General features: G+C 67.0%; 2 protein-coding genes across 5 annotated transcripts in view; both read left to right on the top strand.

The window, feature by feature from the left end:
- LOC140903998 (inactive phospholipase C-like protein 2) overlaps positions 1–9,896 on the top strand; it is a 39,945-nt gene extending 30,049 nt beyond the window's left edge. For all 3 annotated transcript variants that reach the window (XM_073326092.2, XM_073326093.2, XM_073326094.2), the window contains 2 exons: positions 3,138–3,247; positions 8,641–9,896. In XM_073326092.2, the coding sequence (XP_073182193.2) occupies positions 3,138–3,247; positions 8,641–8,826 (296 nt within the window). In that variant the 3' untranslated portion in view covers positions 8,827–9,896. The remainder of the gene's footprint in view (positions 1–3,137; positions 3,248–8,640) is intronic.
- A 1,636-nt stretch (positions 9,897–11,532) lies between these two features.
- HCRT (hypocretin neuropeptide precursor) lies at positions 11,533–14,801 on the top strand. 2 transcript variants are annotated; one of them, XM_073326126.1, is made up of 2 exons: positions 11,533–11,617; positions 13,966–14,801. In XM_073326126.1, the coding sequence occupies exons 1-2, from the start codon at positions 11,540–11,542 to the stop codon at positions 14,689–14,691; spliced, it is 804 nt and encodes a 267-aa protein (XP_073182227.1). In that variant the 5' UTR covers positions 11,533–11,539; the 3' UTR covers positions 14,692–14,801. The 2 variants fall into 2 exon arrangements, with proteins under 2 accessions (XP_073182227.1, XP_073182228.1); XM_073326127.1 differs by lacking the exon at positions 11,533–11,617 and adding an exon at positions 12,016–12,103.
- Positions 14,802–15,330: the final 529 nt, after the last annotated feature.

Here is a 15,330-nt window from a genome sequence, read left to right as displayed (position 1 = left end):
ACCAGAAATAACAGACTGGGGCTGTCGGCGTAAGTGGCAACAGGGTGTTATGGCATAAAAGACACGGGGCTGAACGCACACAGGCATGTGCTGCTGTCAGGCTGTGCCGGTGTACCTCCCTCCGGCCCCCCACGCCTGCCAGCCCAACCCTGGGCTCCCCCAGCTCTGCCGGTGCCCCTCACTCCCGACCCGCAGCCCTGGGCTCCCCCGCAGCTCTGCCGGTGCCCCTCACTCCCGACCCGCAGCCCTGGACTCCCCCCCAGCTCTGCCGGTGCCCCTCACTCCCGACCCGCAGCCCTGGGCTCCCCCGCAGCTCTGCCGGTGCCCCTCACTCCCGACCCGCAGCCCTGGGCTCCCCCGCAGCTCTGCCGGTGCCCCTCACTCCCGACCCGCAGCCCTGGGCTCCCCCCTAGCTCTGCCGGTGCCCCTCACTCCCGACCCGCAGCCCTGGGCTCCTCCGCAGCTCTGCCGGTGCCCCTCACTCCCGACCCGCAGCCCTGGGCTCCCCCCCAGCTCTGCCGGTGCCCCTCACTCCCGACCCGCAGCCCTGGGCTCCCCCGCAGCTCTGCCGGTGCCCCTCACTCCCGACCCGCAGCCCTGGGCTCCCCCGCAGCTCTGCCGGTGCCCCTCACTCCCGACCCGCAGCCCTGGGCTCCCCCGCAGCTCTGCCGGTGCCCCTCACTCCCGACCCGCAGCCCTGGACTTCCCCCAGCTTTGCCGGTGCCCCTCACTCCCGACCCGCAGCCCTGGGCTCCCCCGCAGCTCTGCCGGTGCCCCTCACTCCCGACCCGCAGCCCTGGGCTCCCCCGCAGCTCTGCCGGTGCCCCTCACTCCCGACCCGCAGCCCTGGGCTCCCCCGCAGCTCTGCCGGTGCCCCTCACTCCCGACCCGCAGCCCTGGGCTCCCCCCAGCTCTGCCGGTGCCCCTCACTCCCGACCCGCAGCCCTGGGCTCCCCCCCAGCTCTGCCGGTGCCCCTCAGTCAGGGCAGCGCTGGCTGTGGGTCATTGCACCCAGGAGGGCCGTGGCGGAGACTGTGGCCAGCAGGGCCGGGGGTCAGAGCGCCGCGCCCTGGCTGGCTGGATCCTCGGGGAGCACCAGGAGCGTGGAGCACTATAAATAGCCCGGGATTAACGGGTGCGAGGCAGAGCGCGGGTCCCAGGGGGCCGGCCAGCTGGGCTGGGTCAATCCCTGTCCCCCCGGCGTGAACCTTGACGCACAGTGCGGGGGGCGAGGCCCTGCCCAGATCCCCCCAGGGTTAATACCCCCAGTGGGGGGTGCGGTGTGGAGGGGGATGATGGACGGCAGGTGGGCGAGCCGCAGCGTGTGGGCCCGTAGCCGGCACCGGGGGGGGGGACACGTGCTCGGGGCGCTGTGCAGGGGGTCCGCTTAACCCCTTACGTGCTGGCTCAGCACAGGGCCCGCGCGGGGGGCAGGTTACTGCGGGGGCTGCACCTCTTCACTTAGGGTAGAGTCACGGGGGGCTGGGGTGTCGGGGTGGGGGCTGTGATGGTGTCGGTGGGGGGTCGCTGTAGGGGATGGGGGCCGCGGTGGCATCGGTGGGAGGTCTCTGAGGGCCATGGTGTCGGGGTTTGGGGGGGGGGTATGGTATCGGTGTGGGGGTCTCTGGGGGGAGCTGCCTTTGCTGGTTAGAGCCCGTAGCTCGCTGAGCGGCTTGGCGGGTGGCGAGGAAGAGGGGCCCCCATGCCCCACGGCCCCTGAGTGATCTCCATCTGCTGCCCCAGGGGCGTGGGGGGGCTACATGCCCATGCATGGTGCTGGTGGCCCTGCCCCATGGCCCCGGGAGGCCGACACGGACGTTTCCCATCAGTTCCCATTAGCGTCAGCCGAGATAACGAGCCGGAGCCCTGCGCTAATGAAGGGGGATCAGTGCGGGGGACAGGCAGAGCCCTGCGTGAGCTCCCACAGGGCTGGAAGGACTTTGGGGGGTTACAGGGCTCCCCGGGGGGGGGTCGCTACCCTCAGCTCCTGGGATCCCCTCCCCCACAGGCAGCTTCGTGGCTGTGCGGGTGCCTGGGCGAGACGTGGGGGGGCTGTTCTGCGGGCAACTCCCAGGCTCCTTGCTCAGCAGAGGATTGGGGGGGGGGGCGGCCTTGGCTGCTGCCTCCCCCGCCAGCTCTCGAGGCCGTTCCCTGGTCCCCGGCACGGAGGGCGCCCGGAGGCGGCTGGAAGCTGCTGGCTCGGGCGTGGGAGGCCAGTGAGTCTGCGGGAAAGGCTCCTGCTGGGGGCGCTTGTCCTGGCGGGGCCCCCCAGCAGCACCGCATGGGCAGACCCCACTGGGGCAGTGTCACCATCCACCCGGCGAAGGGCTCAGATCGGGCACGATGCCACCCCCCTGGGGAGACTCCTCCCTACGCAGCTCAGCCCTAGAGCCCACCCGCCTGCTCCCGGGGCACAGGCCCCCCAGCCACAGCCCGGCTGCCCCCAGCCACCATCCCACGGTGCTCCCATGGGAGTCCAAGGCACTCAGAGCCCACGTCTCCCACGTACATCCCCACGTCGGCCCCAGGGCCCTCGCCTGAGACGGAGCCCACGGGAACCTGCTGCTTGCTCCCTGCAGGGGTGGTGACAGCTGCCAGCTGGGCCCTGCCCTGCCGCCGGCTGGGATCACACCTGTCCCAGCCTTCAGACCCGCTGAGCCGGGCGTCGGGCATCCCGCACGTCCCCTGGGCTCTGGGGCTGCTCTGACTTGCACCGTGACTGCACCGGTCCCCCGGGGGCAGCCGAGCGCCTGCCTTATTGGGGATCCCCCTTTGTGACGTGGAATTCCCTTGTTTCCAGCTCCGTAGAGCTGCCCGAGTGGGGTGCAGGGTGCAGTCCTGGATCTCTCCTGACCCCAGGCCCCCCGCCAGCAGAGCTCCCCGGCCTGGCGTGGGCTGCCTGTGCCCCACTGCTCTCCCCTGCCCGTGGGCTGTTCTGGGGCAGCTCCGTGTCTCCTTGTGCAGCCGGGGCACCAGTGAGCAGCGCAGGGCGATCTCCGTCCAGAGCCAGCCCTGGGCACCCTGGCGCCGGCTTTGCTGTATTCCCAGCTGCCTGGCCGCTGTGGCCCCTCCTGTCGGCGCCAGCAGCTCTCCCCACCCGGCTCGGCGTGACGGCTCCCCTCTGCTCTGCTCCCCAGGGATGGGTTTCCACAAGGAGCTGCACCGCCTCGAGGCCAAGGAGGGGCTGAAGGGCAGGAAGTTGCAGAAGGCCCTGGAGAGCTTCGCCTGGAACGTCACGGTGCTGAAGGTAACGCCGGGGCCTGGCCCAGGGCGCTGCCTGATGGGGACGGGGGATTCCCTCGAGATTTTCGGCTGCAATGGTTTTCTCTTGACTTAGTTTCCCGAGGACCAGTGGGACCGAGAGCCGGGATCCCTGGTCCCACCTCTGCCACTGGACTCCCTTAGGCCCATCCCCTCCCGGGGTCTGTTTCCCCACCTGTGCCTGGGACAGGTGAGGGCTGAGACCGGCCTGACGGGGTGAAGCTCTAGGCCCTGCTCCCGGGGGCGGTGGGAAGCCAGACGGCACCGCACGAGGGAATTTCCTCTGCCACTCGGAGCGCTGGGCCATGACGCCCAAGAGAGGGATGTCCACGCTGAGCGTTCGCATCGCCTCCCTACGTAGCAAACCCGGCCAGATTCACATGCCCACAGGACGGGCGTTATCCCTGCTCTCCTGGGGGAAACTGAGGCACGGGGGAGGGAATTCCTTAAGGCCACACTGAGAGTCAGTGGCGGATCCAGGAATGGAACCCAGGACTCCCGCTCCCCTCTTGCGTTGCCAGCACTGGCAATGGCCCTGTGCATCCTGCCGGGATGGTGTGTGTCTCCCCCATGCCCATTGATCTTGGGACCTGGGGCAGATTCTCGGCCTTCCCTGACCTTCCAGGCCACCAGCTCCCAGCCCAGACTTGCCCTGGGCCTGCTGGGTGCTGGGTCACGTGGCAGTGCTGAGACGCCCAGGGATCGGGGCCAGCGGGGCTGGGTACAGTCAAGGCTGCGGACAAAGGGGTGTGCTAGTGGCCGGGGCTGGTTCCCTCAGCCTGGCTGTTTTGTCCTGGTGTCAGCAGCCTGCCAGCTCCATGCCCCCGGCCCAGCAGCCTCCACTCCTTAGGAGCCCTTCCCAGCTGCTCCAGCACCCACAGGGCTGAGTCACCCATTCAGCACGCCATCGGGCTGAATCCCAGCCCTGTGTGAGGAGTGGGGCTACAGCCCCCCAAGGGCTGGCCTGTGTCACGGAGTCCCTGGGCGATGCTCTGGAACTGCTCCCCATGAAGCCAGGCAGGACTCTGGGGAAGTCTCCTCTCCGGGAGCAGCCTGTCTGCAGGGGACACAGCTCACCCGGCTTCCACCTTCCTGGGCCTGACCTCGGAGCATTCAGCCTCCTCTGCCCCTCCGTGCGCTTCCCACAGCGAGTCCGCCCAGGCGGGGTCCTGGGGAAGCCAGAGGGTCCTGCCCCCCAACTCCGCAGTCAGACGTGACTCTCAGCCAGCCAGTAAAACAGAAGGTTTATTAGACGACAGGAACATGGTCTAACACAGAGCTTGTAGGTGCAGAGAACAGGACCCCTCAGCTGGGTCCATTTTGGGGGGCAGTGAGCCAGACAACCACGTCTGCACTTCACTCCATGTCCCAGCCAGCCCCAAACTGAAACTCCCTCCAGTCCCTCCTCCTCTGGGCTTTGTTCCTTTCCCGGGCCAGGAGGTCACCTGATTCCTTTGTTCTCCAACCCTTTAGCTCTCACCTCCCAGGGGGGAAGGGCCCAGGCCATCAGTTGCCAGGAAACAGGGTGTCGGCCATTCTCTGTGTCCAGACTCCTGCACACACCGGCCCTCTAGGGCTCTGCAATGATCATACACCCTTACCCCACCACTTAGATACTTAAGAACTGACTAGGGGAAACTGAGGCACCCCCACAATATTCAGAGGAAACATTAAGAACAGGCCCACTTCGTCACACCCAGCAAGGGAGCTAGACACCGGGGCTTTTCCACAGGGTCCCCCTGGTTCAAATCTCCAGCCTGCTCAAAGGCAGTGAGGTGGCATCCACATCCCCCCCTCCCCCCCAACCAGGGGCAGCAATTTAGTCTCGAGGTTCCCTGCGGAACTGGCCCCCCGGGGTCTATCCCCACTCACCCCGGGGAGGTCCCCTAGGCCTCTCCACCCCACCACCGCCAGTTCATGCTGCTGCTGCTTCTGCAGCTCTTTCTCGGGCTCTCGCTGTCTCTCACAGTCCTCTTGCTCTCTCGGACTCAGCTCCAATCCCGTCCGTCTCCGATCCCCAGATGGGGAACCCGATTGTGAAGACCCCTGTCTGGTCGGGGACAGGAGTCTTGGGGATGCCTGGCTACCACTACAGCTGCTCCCAGATCCTGCTATAGTCCCATTTGGGGTCAGGAGTCTGTTCCTTAGAGCGGTCATCCTCCTCCGCTGCACGATTAACTCTGCTTTGGTGAACTTTCCAACGCTCAACCCTCTCTTTTTGCACAGGGTTACAATGTCCTTCTTAAGGAGATGGTGATAGGCCATCACTCCGCTCCTCCCAAGTTGTTGTGGACTCACAGGCCCGTGTGTTCTCAGCTCCCCACGGTTTCCAGGGAGAACCCCTAGTGTGTCAGCCCTTCTCGAGGTCACCCCCTCTTTGCCAGGGTCGAGCTGCAGACTCCTCCGCCCCTTGGACTGCTCACTGCAATCCCCCGGGGAACCCTGTTACTGCAAAAGTCCTTCTCTCTCCCAGGGCCAAGCCGCAGGCTCCTCTGCCCCTGGGACTGCTCACCACAGTCCCCAGGGGGACCCCATTACTGCACAGTCCTTCTCACTGGTCACACACTCCCAGGAGTTAACCGCCCCCCGAAACCGCTCCTCTCTGAGCCTTCAGCACGCCTGGTCCTCATCAATCCCCCTTCGTTTTACTGCTCCCCAGTCACTTACGGCAGGAAGCGCCATCCACGGGGTGCAGTACATCCCACCGCTGCCACCAGTTGTCACGGAGTCCCTGGGCGATGGTCTGGAACTGCTCCCTATGAAGCCAGGCAGGACTCTGGGGAAGTCTCCTTTCTGGGAGCAGCCTGTCTGCAGGACACACAGCTCACCCAGCTTCCACCTTCCTGGGTCTGACCTCGGAGCATTCAGCATCCTCTGCCCCTCCGTGCGCCTCCCACAGTGAATCCGCTCAGGCAGGGGCCTGGGGAAGCCAGAGGGTCCTGCCCTCCAACTCCGCAGTCAGACGTGACTCTCAGCCAGCCAGTAACACAGAAGGTTTATTAGATGACAGGAACATGGTCTAACACAGAGCTTGTAGGTGCAGAGAACAGGACCCCTCAGCTGGGTCCATTTTGTGGGGGCAGTGAGCCAGACAACCACATCTGCACTTCACTCCATGTCCCAGCCAGCCTCAAACTGAAACTCCCTCCAGACCCTCCTGCTCTGGGCTTTGTCCCTTTCCCGGGCCAGGAGGTCACCTGATTCCTTTGTTCTCCAACCCTTTAACTCTCACCTTGCAGTGGGGAAGGGCCCAGGCCATCAGTGGCCAGGAAACAGGGTGTCGGCCATTCTCTGTGTCCAGACCCCTGCACACACCTGCCCTCTAGGGCTCTGCAATGATCATGCACCCTTATCCCCCCACCTAGATACTTAAGAACTGCATAGGGGAAACTGAGGCACCCCACACGATTCAGAGGAAACATTAAGAACAGTCCCACTTCGTCACACAAGGATCCCCTGAGCTGTTCTTGGCGGGTGAGGCGAACCCCGGCATCCTGGCCTCCCCCGCAGGCTTGGCTGCCACAGTTTGGCTCACATGGTCCCTGCTGGCCTGTGCAGGGGGGTGCCATGGGGCCCACACAGGTGAGGACAGCTCTGTGCCCCCTGAACTGGGCTCTGCTCTGCCTGGGCCTGGACCAGGGCCCCATTGTTCTGGGCGTGGGGCAGGCCGTGGGGAGACCCGGGCCCTGCTCGCGTGGGTCCGTCAGAGGCAGGTTGGATCAAGGTGCTGTACAGTGATCCCGTGCTGCCATCTAGGGGCTGTGTGGGGCACAGGCCATCTTGGGGAGCGAGCATCCCTCGGAGCTGGGCAATGGCTAAGGGGGCCCTAAGGTGCTGAGCTGGGGAGAGTAGAGGGCAGTGCCACGCGGGCGTAGGGGTCAGAACTGGGGGGCTGCTGCACCCCCTGGCTTGACGTGGTTTCCATCATGTGCAGGGTTGAGCTTGGTTCAATGGCTCTCAGCCCCCCGCCCCCCCTCGCTGTACCAAGTGTTCCCGTGCCCCTGGCTCACGGCTGGGACGCTGGAGGGGCCACGTCTGCGGCGAGTGTGGTGCCCACGGCTGCCCGCAGAGAGGAGAACAGCCCACTGCTGCCGCCAGCGAAGGGAGCTGCTCCCCTGGCTCGGACGCTGTGCGCCCAGGGTCGCGGGTTCGGCCCCAGCTCACGGCGGGGGGTTCCCAGCACTGTGCCGACGGCCGGGCTCTGTGTCCTGGCTGGTTCTTGGGGCTCCCCGTCCCTGCCCGGACAGGGGCTCTGTGGGGACAGGCGCACGTCGGGCTGGTCTGGTGCCGCTGCCCGGAGCCGCTTCCCCCCACGACACCCCACCGCCGCTGGGCGTGTAAACGCTGCCTCCTGCTGGCCGCTGCCTGCCCAGGGAGCCAGCTGGGGCTTGGCCGCGGGAGGCGTAGAGTGGACTCCAGGTGGCACCAGGGCAGTAGCCCATAGGGGCTAGTGAGCAGCGAAGGGGGCCGGGTGTGGCTGGTGCCATGTATGTGCCGGGTTGGGCAGGTGACCCCCAGCCCCAGGCTCTGCTGGCGCCGGATAGCAGGGCCCCCCCACGTGCCATGTAAACGCACCTTGACCCGGAGCGATGGGGGGCGGGGGGACGGTGTCGCCGTGATCCCTTAAGGACCATGTCCTGCCAGCTGTAGGGTGTGTCCGCTCCTCTCAGGGCCCATGGGAACTGAGCTTGCTGGGCCCGCAGCAGGATTGGGCCTGCATAGGTAGATCTCTGCATTTATCGTCCGCTCTCGGTGCCACTTGTGGGGTGGAGCCTTGTCCCACCGGGGGGCTGGGCTGAGATCCCCCTGCCCCCCGTTCACCCCACAGAGGCCACGGGTGGGTGGGATTCCAGCCTGTGCTGACCCGAATGCCTGGAGCTGGCCGTGAGGTGGGTGTGAAAGGGGGGACTTGCTGTCGCGTGGCTGACCCGTGAGCCGAGGCGTCAGGGACTCAGCTGGGGGCGAGGGTCTGTGCAGGAGGTCAGACGAGAGGATCACGCGGCTCCCTTCTAGCCCCCGAAGCCCCGGGCAGGGCTGAGGCGGGGGGACGCAGCTCGTCTCATGGGAGGTGGGGTTGTGCTTTAGGGGGCAGTGGCTCTGCCTGGAGAGGGGAGCTGGCTCGGCTGGGTTAGGGTCTCTGCGTGTCGTACGTCGGGCCCCCCCTCCCCGCAGCCCAGGGGCCAGCACCCGCTGGCAGGGGGGAGCCCCTGCCCCTTGCTCTCCAGCTGCTGCAGGAGCCGTGTGCCCCTGGGTCCAGGCTGCTCCCCCAGAGCATGGAGACCTCGAAGGAGCCAGGCCCCATGGGTGGGGGGTGCCCATTGGGTGCTGTACTGATGGGGTCCCACACGCCCCCTGACCTGTGGCCTTTCCCCGCTGCAGGGCCAGGCAGATCTCCTGAAGCAGGCCAAGGCGGAAGCTCTGGACAACCTGTGGCAGATCCACAACGCGGGGCAGTCGTGTGGCATCGGCAGGAATGGCTCTGCCTCCCCCGACCTCGCCCAGGCCCGGACCCCGCTGGAGCCCATCTCCGAGACAGAAGGAGGCAGCGACACTGGGTCCTGCTGACCGCAGGGCAGGGCATGGGGGCCAGGACTGAGCCCGGGGCCCCCAGCGCTCCTGCCACGGACCCAGGATTGTACGGGCAGCGACCCCACCCCAGAGCTCCCAGGCCTTTGACCGTGCGTGTGGAAGACAGGAGCCCGGCTGTCGGCGGGGTGGGGGCTGCCCGGGCCGTCCCAGGGCGATCCAGACAAGTTGATTCGGGTGGGGGCAGAGTTAGCACTCACACCAACTGCCCACGTGACGGTACCCCCGCCGGCTGCAGCTGGGCCGCCCTCCCCCCACCAGTGCAGCTGCAGCCGGGGGGTACCGTCACGTGGGCAGTCGGTGTTCGCCCCACGATGGAACCCCCCTTTGGAGGGCATCGGCTGCGTCTGCACTGCGGGGTTATGCCAGCGCGTTACAGAGCGTCACCGGACCCCCTGGGCACCCAGCCTGCGGACGTGGGGGTCTCAGAGGGGGGCTCTCTGGGCACCGAGTGGGGCTCACGCCTGCTCCGTCTCGCCACCGGCCTGCCAAACCCCCGCCGCCCCCGAGGGTCCCGGCTCAGGGCTGGGCTCTTTGCCTGCTCTGGGCTCAGCCTTGAGCCTCCGTCCTTGGCCCAAAGCCGCTGAGCTGCCGTGGGGCTGGGAGCGGCCATGAAGGTTCCTGCTTTTCCCAGCCCCCCGCCCTCCTCTGGCCCATCTGCCGTAGAGAACATTCCTGGACAGGGCTCAGGGGCCAGGCAGCTGACAACCGTGCCCTGGCTCATGGGCTGCCTCCCCAGCCCCACCTGGGGGTCAGGGCCCAGGGCTGAGCTGGTGAGCACAGCCTGGAGCAGGGGCCTGGCTGTGGGGCTGGGCAGAGAACTGCCCCAGGGGGTCAGGTGCGATTACAAGGGTTCCTGCTGCGGTGAATCGGGCGGCAGGGTGGAGACCCAGAGCAATAGGGGGCTGCTCGGCCCAGTGGGAGCCCGAGAAACCAGCTCTGAGCCGGTCGGGGTCTCCAGACAGGCAGCAGAAGCTGGGAGCAGCCCCCCCGGGGGTTCAGAGCAGGGTCAGAGCTGCAGTGTTATAAAGAGCAAACCCCAAGCTGGTGCCACGGCTGCTGTTTCTGTCTGTGGGGCTGTGAGGCAGGGAGGGCCAGAGGCAGGGTGGGGTCAGCCATGTGTGGGTCTGGGGGAGCTCAGCTCCAATGGGTCACAGGGCAGCCAGGAGCCATGCTGGGCCCGGCATGGGGCAGGCCTGGGGCACAGGCTGTACGTGCCCCCCGCCCCCCAGGATTGCAGTGGCCCCAGCCCGAGGGGTTTTCCTGCTGCAGGGGGGACACTTGCTGCTTGCATGGTGACCGCGATGTCCTGAAGGGGCCCAGGAAGGAGGCAGCGGCTGGGTCAGGACACCAGGCCCAGGGAAGGAGCAGCTGGAAGTGCAGCCGTTAGCTGCTGTGACTCTGGGCCGGCCTGGACTCCCGGCCCCGCTCTCCGGCCAGGTCAGAGTAGCCGCAGGGCCAGGTCGTCCCCACCCCCCGCCCCAGTCATTTGCACAGTCATCTCCTGCCCTTGGTGCCCTGGGGCTGAGACCCTGTCCTCCCAGCCTCTCCCCAGTTCCCACAGGGCTGATGGGGTGGCTCTGGGTCATTGACCCACAGGGGATGTCTCTGCCCCCTGCCCAATCCTCTGCAGGGCACGGTCCATCAGGGCTCATTTCTCACCATGCCAGCCTCAAGCTAGGGCCCCTGTGTGCTGCACGGACAGCCGTGCCCCCCCATGCAGACACACCCCACCACTGCGACAGCCCCATCTTAGCCGGACACCTCCAGCCAAAGCCCCCTGCAGCCCCACCTGAGGGGGCCAGCTCAGGGCTAGTGGAAGCAGGTGTGTCCCTGCAGGTGCGTCCCGCCTTGGTCTTCCTGATGTTAGCTGGTGCCAGGCCAGGGGAGGGCCTGGCCCCACCAAGGACATTGCTTCCACCAGCGCTGGGTGGCTCCTGTGGGCCCATGTGGCCTGGGATGCTGTCGATAGCCGGGGCCCAGCTGGCCTGAGGGGTGGGATGGAGGTCACCCCCCCCCAGCCCTGCAAAGCAGCTGGGCCAGCTCCCTGGGGAGGGTGCCTGGCAGTGCGTGAAAACAGGACGTTTTGCCGCTGAGCTGTGGCCATGGGGCCGTTCTGCAAGCGGTGGGTGCAGAGGGGGCCTCATGTCCCCCTAGTGCCCCTCCTGGCTGAGGCAGGAAATGCGGGGAGCCCCCACCCTGCCATGGCCTGTCTGGATGCAGCGGGGACTCCTGGAGCAGGGGGGATAGAGGGTTTGCCCTGTGCCATGGGACTGAGCAGCCTGTCCCTGGGGGCACCCCAAGCGCGATCCAGCTTGCAGCGAGGTGCCCATGGCTGGGCACAGATGCCGGCCTGGGGGTTGCCATGCGGTGGTTCTTGTGCTGAGGTGTGGCTGTCCAAATCCAGCTGGGGGAGTCTGATGGACCCCAGACGTCCTCTCCCAGGCCACGGGGCCTGACCCACAGGCAGGGTGAGGACTGACAGGACCCCAGGGCTGAGCAGGGGCCTCCTTTGGGGCTGGAAATGGGGGGGTGGGCAGTGGTGCTGGCAATGGCTTGGAGAAGTAATAAGCCAAATCTGGGGTTTCCATCACCAGCGCCCCCATGACAACGCATATTCCAGTGTCCCCCCGCGGTCTCCGCCTGCCGGGCCTGGCGCTCCGGGGGCTTGGAGGTGCACTGTGCCACGGACATGTGCGGCCACGCCAGCGCCTCTGACTCGTCAGGGACGGACGCGGCTCGGCTGCCGGGCGCCCTTTGTTGGGGCAAGGTAATTAGCCTAATGGGGCCCCGTCCCCCCCTCCCCTCCCTGCCGCTGACCTTCCGGCAGCTTTGTGCCGGGCAGGCTGGCGGATTCCTTAGGAAGTTACCGGCTCATTAGCACCGGGCTACACGGCCTGTCTCCATCCAGCACGACCACCAGCCACTCGGCTCCGGCCGCCGCATAATGGGGAGCCACAAATGAGGGAACGGGCCTCTCCCGTCTCCAAGCAACGGGGAACAATGGGTGCGTGTCTCCCAGAGCCTGGCCTGTCCTGCAGCCCAGGCCCCACAGCTGCCAGGGGCTATTTTTGGCAGCACCAGTGTGTGGGGGCTGGGGAGAGCAGGGAATGAGCTGTGGGGCAGCCCGGCCCTATAAAACCCTGGACTGCCAGGGAGAGCAGCTCAGGGCATCGCTGCGCCTCACCGGGCCATGCCATAGCTGCGCTCAGGCCCTCGCAGACACCTCGGACCCATGGAGATGCCCAACGGCAAGGTACGGCGCCAGGGCCTGGCCCCCAGGGCTGGGCCGGGCAGAGAGCAGCCGTCGTGCAGGGAGGGCTCGCCCCAGGAAGGGCACGGTTGGGGAAGGGGCAGGCGTGCAGCGCAAGGGGGAGCACGGTGACCAGGGGGTGGCGCGATGGGGGCCTTGAACCCGGGAGGTTCACACTTCCCTGCCGCATTCGCTGGGGAAACCCTGCGAGCCGCAGCTCCAAGGGCTGGCATGTCTCCACGGCTCCCCGCCCCATGCGCCCCCCCTGGTGGGCAGCTCTGGGGAGGAGCCCAGCCCGTCCTGCCCTCGGGGGACGCAGGCCAGGGTGCAAATGGTATCTGCTGTGTCCGTTCCCAGTGTCTCTCCTGATCCCAGAGGGGTCCCAGAACCCCCCGGGATGCCTCCTCCCCTGCCACACGAGCCCTGGAGCCGGCCTGCTGGGCCACGTAGGACGTTGGGGAGGCAAAGACCTGCTTGGGCAAGCTGAGGTGAAACCACCTCCTAGGGCTACACGCTGGGCCTGGGTCTGCCCGCCTGGCGCCTGTGGCCCAAGCCACCCTGGCCTTTCAGCTGTGGCCTTGCATCCACTGTGTGAACTGCTCCCCACTCAGCCCCACGGTGCGATGCACGTGCGTTGCACGGGGACACTGTGACCTCGCTGAGCGCTGGGTGTTGCAGAACCGAGCCCCACTCAGCGTTAAAGGGAGCCCCGGCAGCTGTTCTATTTAACCCCTTCCCCACCCTGCCCAGAGCCTGCAGCGGCTGGAGCCTGACCCCGCCGGCCATGCACGAAATGGGGTGAGCTTCCCACCTGCACCAGTCTCTGCCTCACCCCGGAGGGCTCCCCAGGGGCAGCTTGGTCTCCATGACGCACCCTCTGCCAGCCAGGGGGCCAATTAGTGCTAATTGCAGCCGCCGCGGCTGCTTCTCCCACATGGAAAGGGGCGGGGGCTGCAGTGTTGCCATGGGTGAGGGGCAGGGGACAGTGCGTGTCTGGTCTCTTTGTCTTGGATTTTGGAGCAGGTTGCTAGGGCCTGTGCAAAGGGCATATGACAGGCAGGACTCCTGGGTTCAAGTCCTGGCTTTGGGAGGGCAGTGGGGGCTAGTGGTTAGGGGCAGGGGCTCAGGACTCCTGGGTTCAAGTCCTGGCTTTGGGAGGGCAGTGGGGGCTAGTGGTTAGGGGCAGGGGCTCAGGACTCCTGGGTTCAAGTCCTGGCTTTGGGAGGGCAGTGGGGGCTAGTGGTTAGGGGCAGGGGCTCAGGACTCCTGGGTTCAAGTCCTGGCTTTGGGAGGGCAGTGGGGGCTAGTGGTTAGGGGCAGGGGTTCAGGACTCCTGGGTTCAAGTCCTGCCATGGGAGGATCATGCAGCCCAGCTAGTGCAGCTGAGAAGCCTGGGGGATGGCTGTGGGAGAGTGGGGCACGCTGGGTCTTTTAGGGGAAGCGTTTGTTGAGGGTTCACAGTGGGGCAGGGGAGCAAGGTGGCGCCCACGGGAGTTTGCTGGGAGAGGGTGTGGATGGGCCTGCGAGGTGTGGGGGTGGGCTGGGACAGCTTGTTGGGGGCCCCCCACAGGCTGGGACAAGCTGGTCGCTGGGCACCAACCAACCTGTCTCTAGTGGGTCAGGGGCAGGGTTCCCGGAGCTGGGCAGCCCTGTACTGCAGGGCATCTTGCTGGGGCTCTCAGAGCCACGATGCCAGGCTAGATGGGCCCCTGGGCTGAGCTCACCTGGTGGCTCCTTTTGTGGGGGAACCAGCTTCTTTGCAGCTTTGGCTCTGAGATCTGCAGAGGGGGGCTGGGGTGTCTCTGGGTTTACCCCCATCAGTGCCAGCCTGTCCCTGCACTAATGCCTGCCTCTTGCACCTGCAGCTCCACAGGCCCTCCTGCCTCCTGCTCCTGGCACTGCTCTGCTCGCTGGCTGCGGCCCGGCAGAGTGTGCCCGTCTGCTGCCGCCAGAAGACCTGCCCATGCCGCGTCTACGACCTGCTGCACGGCCCGGGCAAGCACGCCGCCGGCATCCTCACCATGGGCAAGCGGAATAGCGGCTCGCGGGCCTTCCAGAGCCGCGTCTACGACCTGCTGCACGGCCCGGGCAAGCACGCCGCCGGCATCCTCACCATGGGCAAGCGGAAGAGCGGCTCGCGGGCCTTCCAGAGCCAGCTCTACGACCTGCTGCACGGCCCGGGCAAGCACGCCGCCGGCATCCTCACCATGGGCAAGCGGAAGAGCGGCTCGCGGGCCTTCCAGAGCCGCGTCTACGACCTGCTGCACGGCCCGGGCAAGCACGCCGCCGGCATCCTCACCATGGGCAAGCGGAAGAGCGGCTCGCGGGCCTTCCAGAGCCGCGTCTACGACCTGCTGCACGGCCCGGGCAAGCACGCCGCCGGCATCCTCACCATGGGCAAGCGGGCAGAGCTGGAGCCAGAGCAGCCAGCCCCGGCCTGCCGGGCCGCCTCCCCCGGCCCCGACACCCTGCTGCCTCCCGCCACGTGTGCCACCAAGTCTGACCCCACCAACACCAGGGAGTGCCTGGGCCAGCTGGGCAAGGACTCGGCCAAGGGCCAGTGCGGGGGGGCTGCAAGGAGCTTTTCCTGAAGTGGCCGGGGGAGCCGCAGCCCGGGGGGGGTGGGGGAGGAACCGCGGCGACTCTTTTAATGACTGCGGGCACCACGGGCCGTTTACAAATAAACCCAGCCTGATGCTCCCAGCTGTCTGCCTGGCATGTTGTCTCCCAGGAACACCGCGGCTAGGGGGGAGAGATGGGGTGCCCGGGGGTCCGGCCAGAGGCTCCAGCAGCCAGCTGCCTTTATGTGGGTGTGAGGGGCCTGGTGGCCCTGGGCTGGAGCAGAAGGGAGGAGGTGCTGGGACCACGCTGAGTGGGGTGAGGAACACGGCAGCTCCCCCAGCCGCCTTCCCTGCCCGGGGAGCCTGTGGCTAAGGGGAGGGTCTCTCGAGAAAGAGCGAAGGAGCCTAGGAGCAGGTTTGCCAACGACCTGTGCACCTGGGAACTGCCCCCTTGGCCCGCAGGCCGAACGCTGGGCAAGGCCAGGCCGGCCTGGGAGCGGGTGAGCTGGCTGCACGGGCCTGGCTGGGACGGCTTAGGCCTGAGCCCAGAGGAGCACCCGGGGGGCTGTTCTCCCGCTAGCCGGCAGCAGGGGGTGTGGCTGGGGGGGTGCTTCCCGGGCTGGTGGTCCGCGGCTCGCAGCATCCGATTTATGCAGCAGATGCTCAGAT

Source organism: Lepidochelys kempii, chromosome 27 (assembly GCF_965140285.1).
Source record: "Lepidochelys kempii isolate rLepKem1 chromosome 27, rLepKem1.hap1, whole genome shotgun sequence".
Taxonomy (NCBI): domain Eukaryota; kingdom Metazoa; phylum Chordata; order Testudines; family Cheloniidae; genus Lepidochelys; species Lepidochelys kempii.
This window is presented reverse-complemented; position numbering and strand designations above follow the sequence as displayed.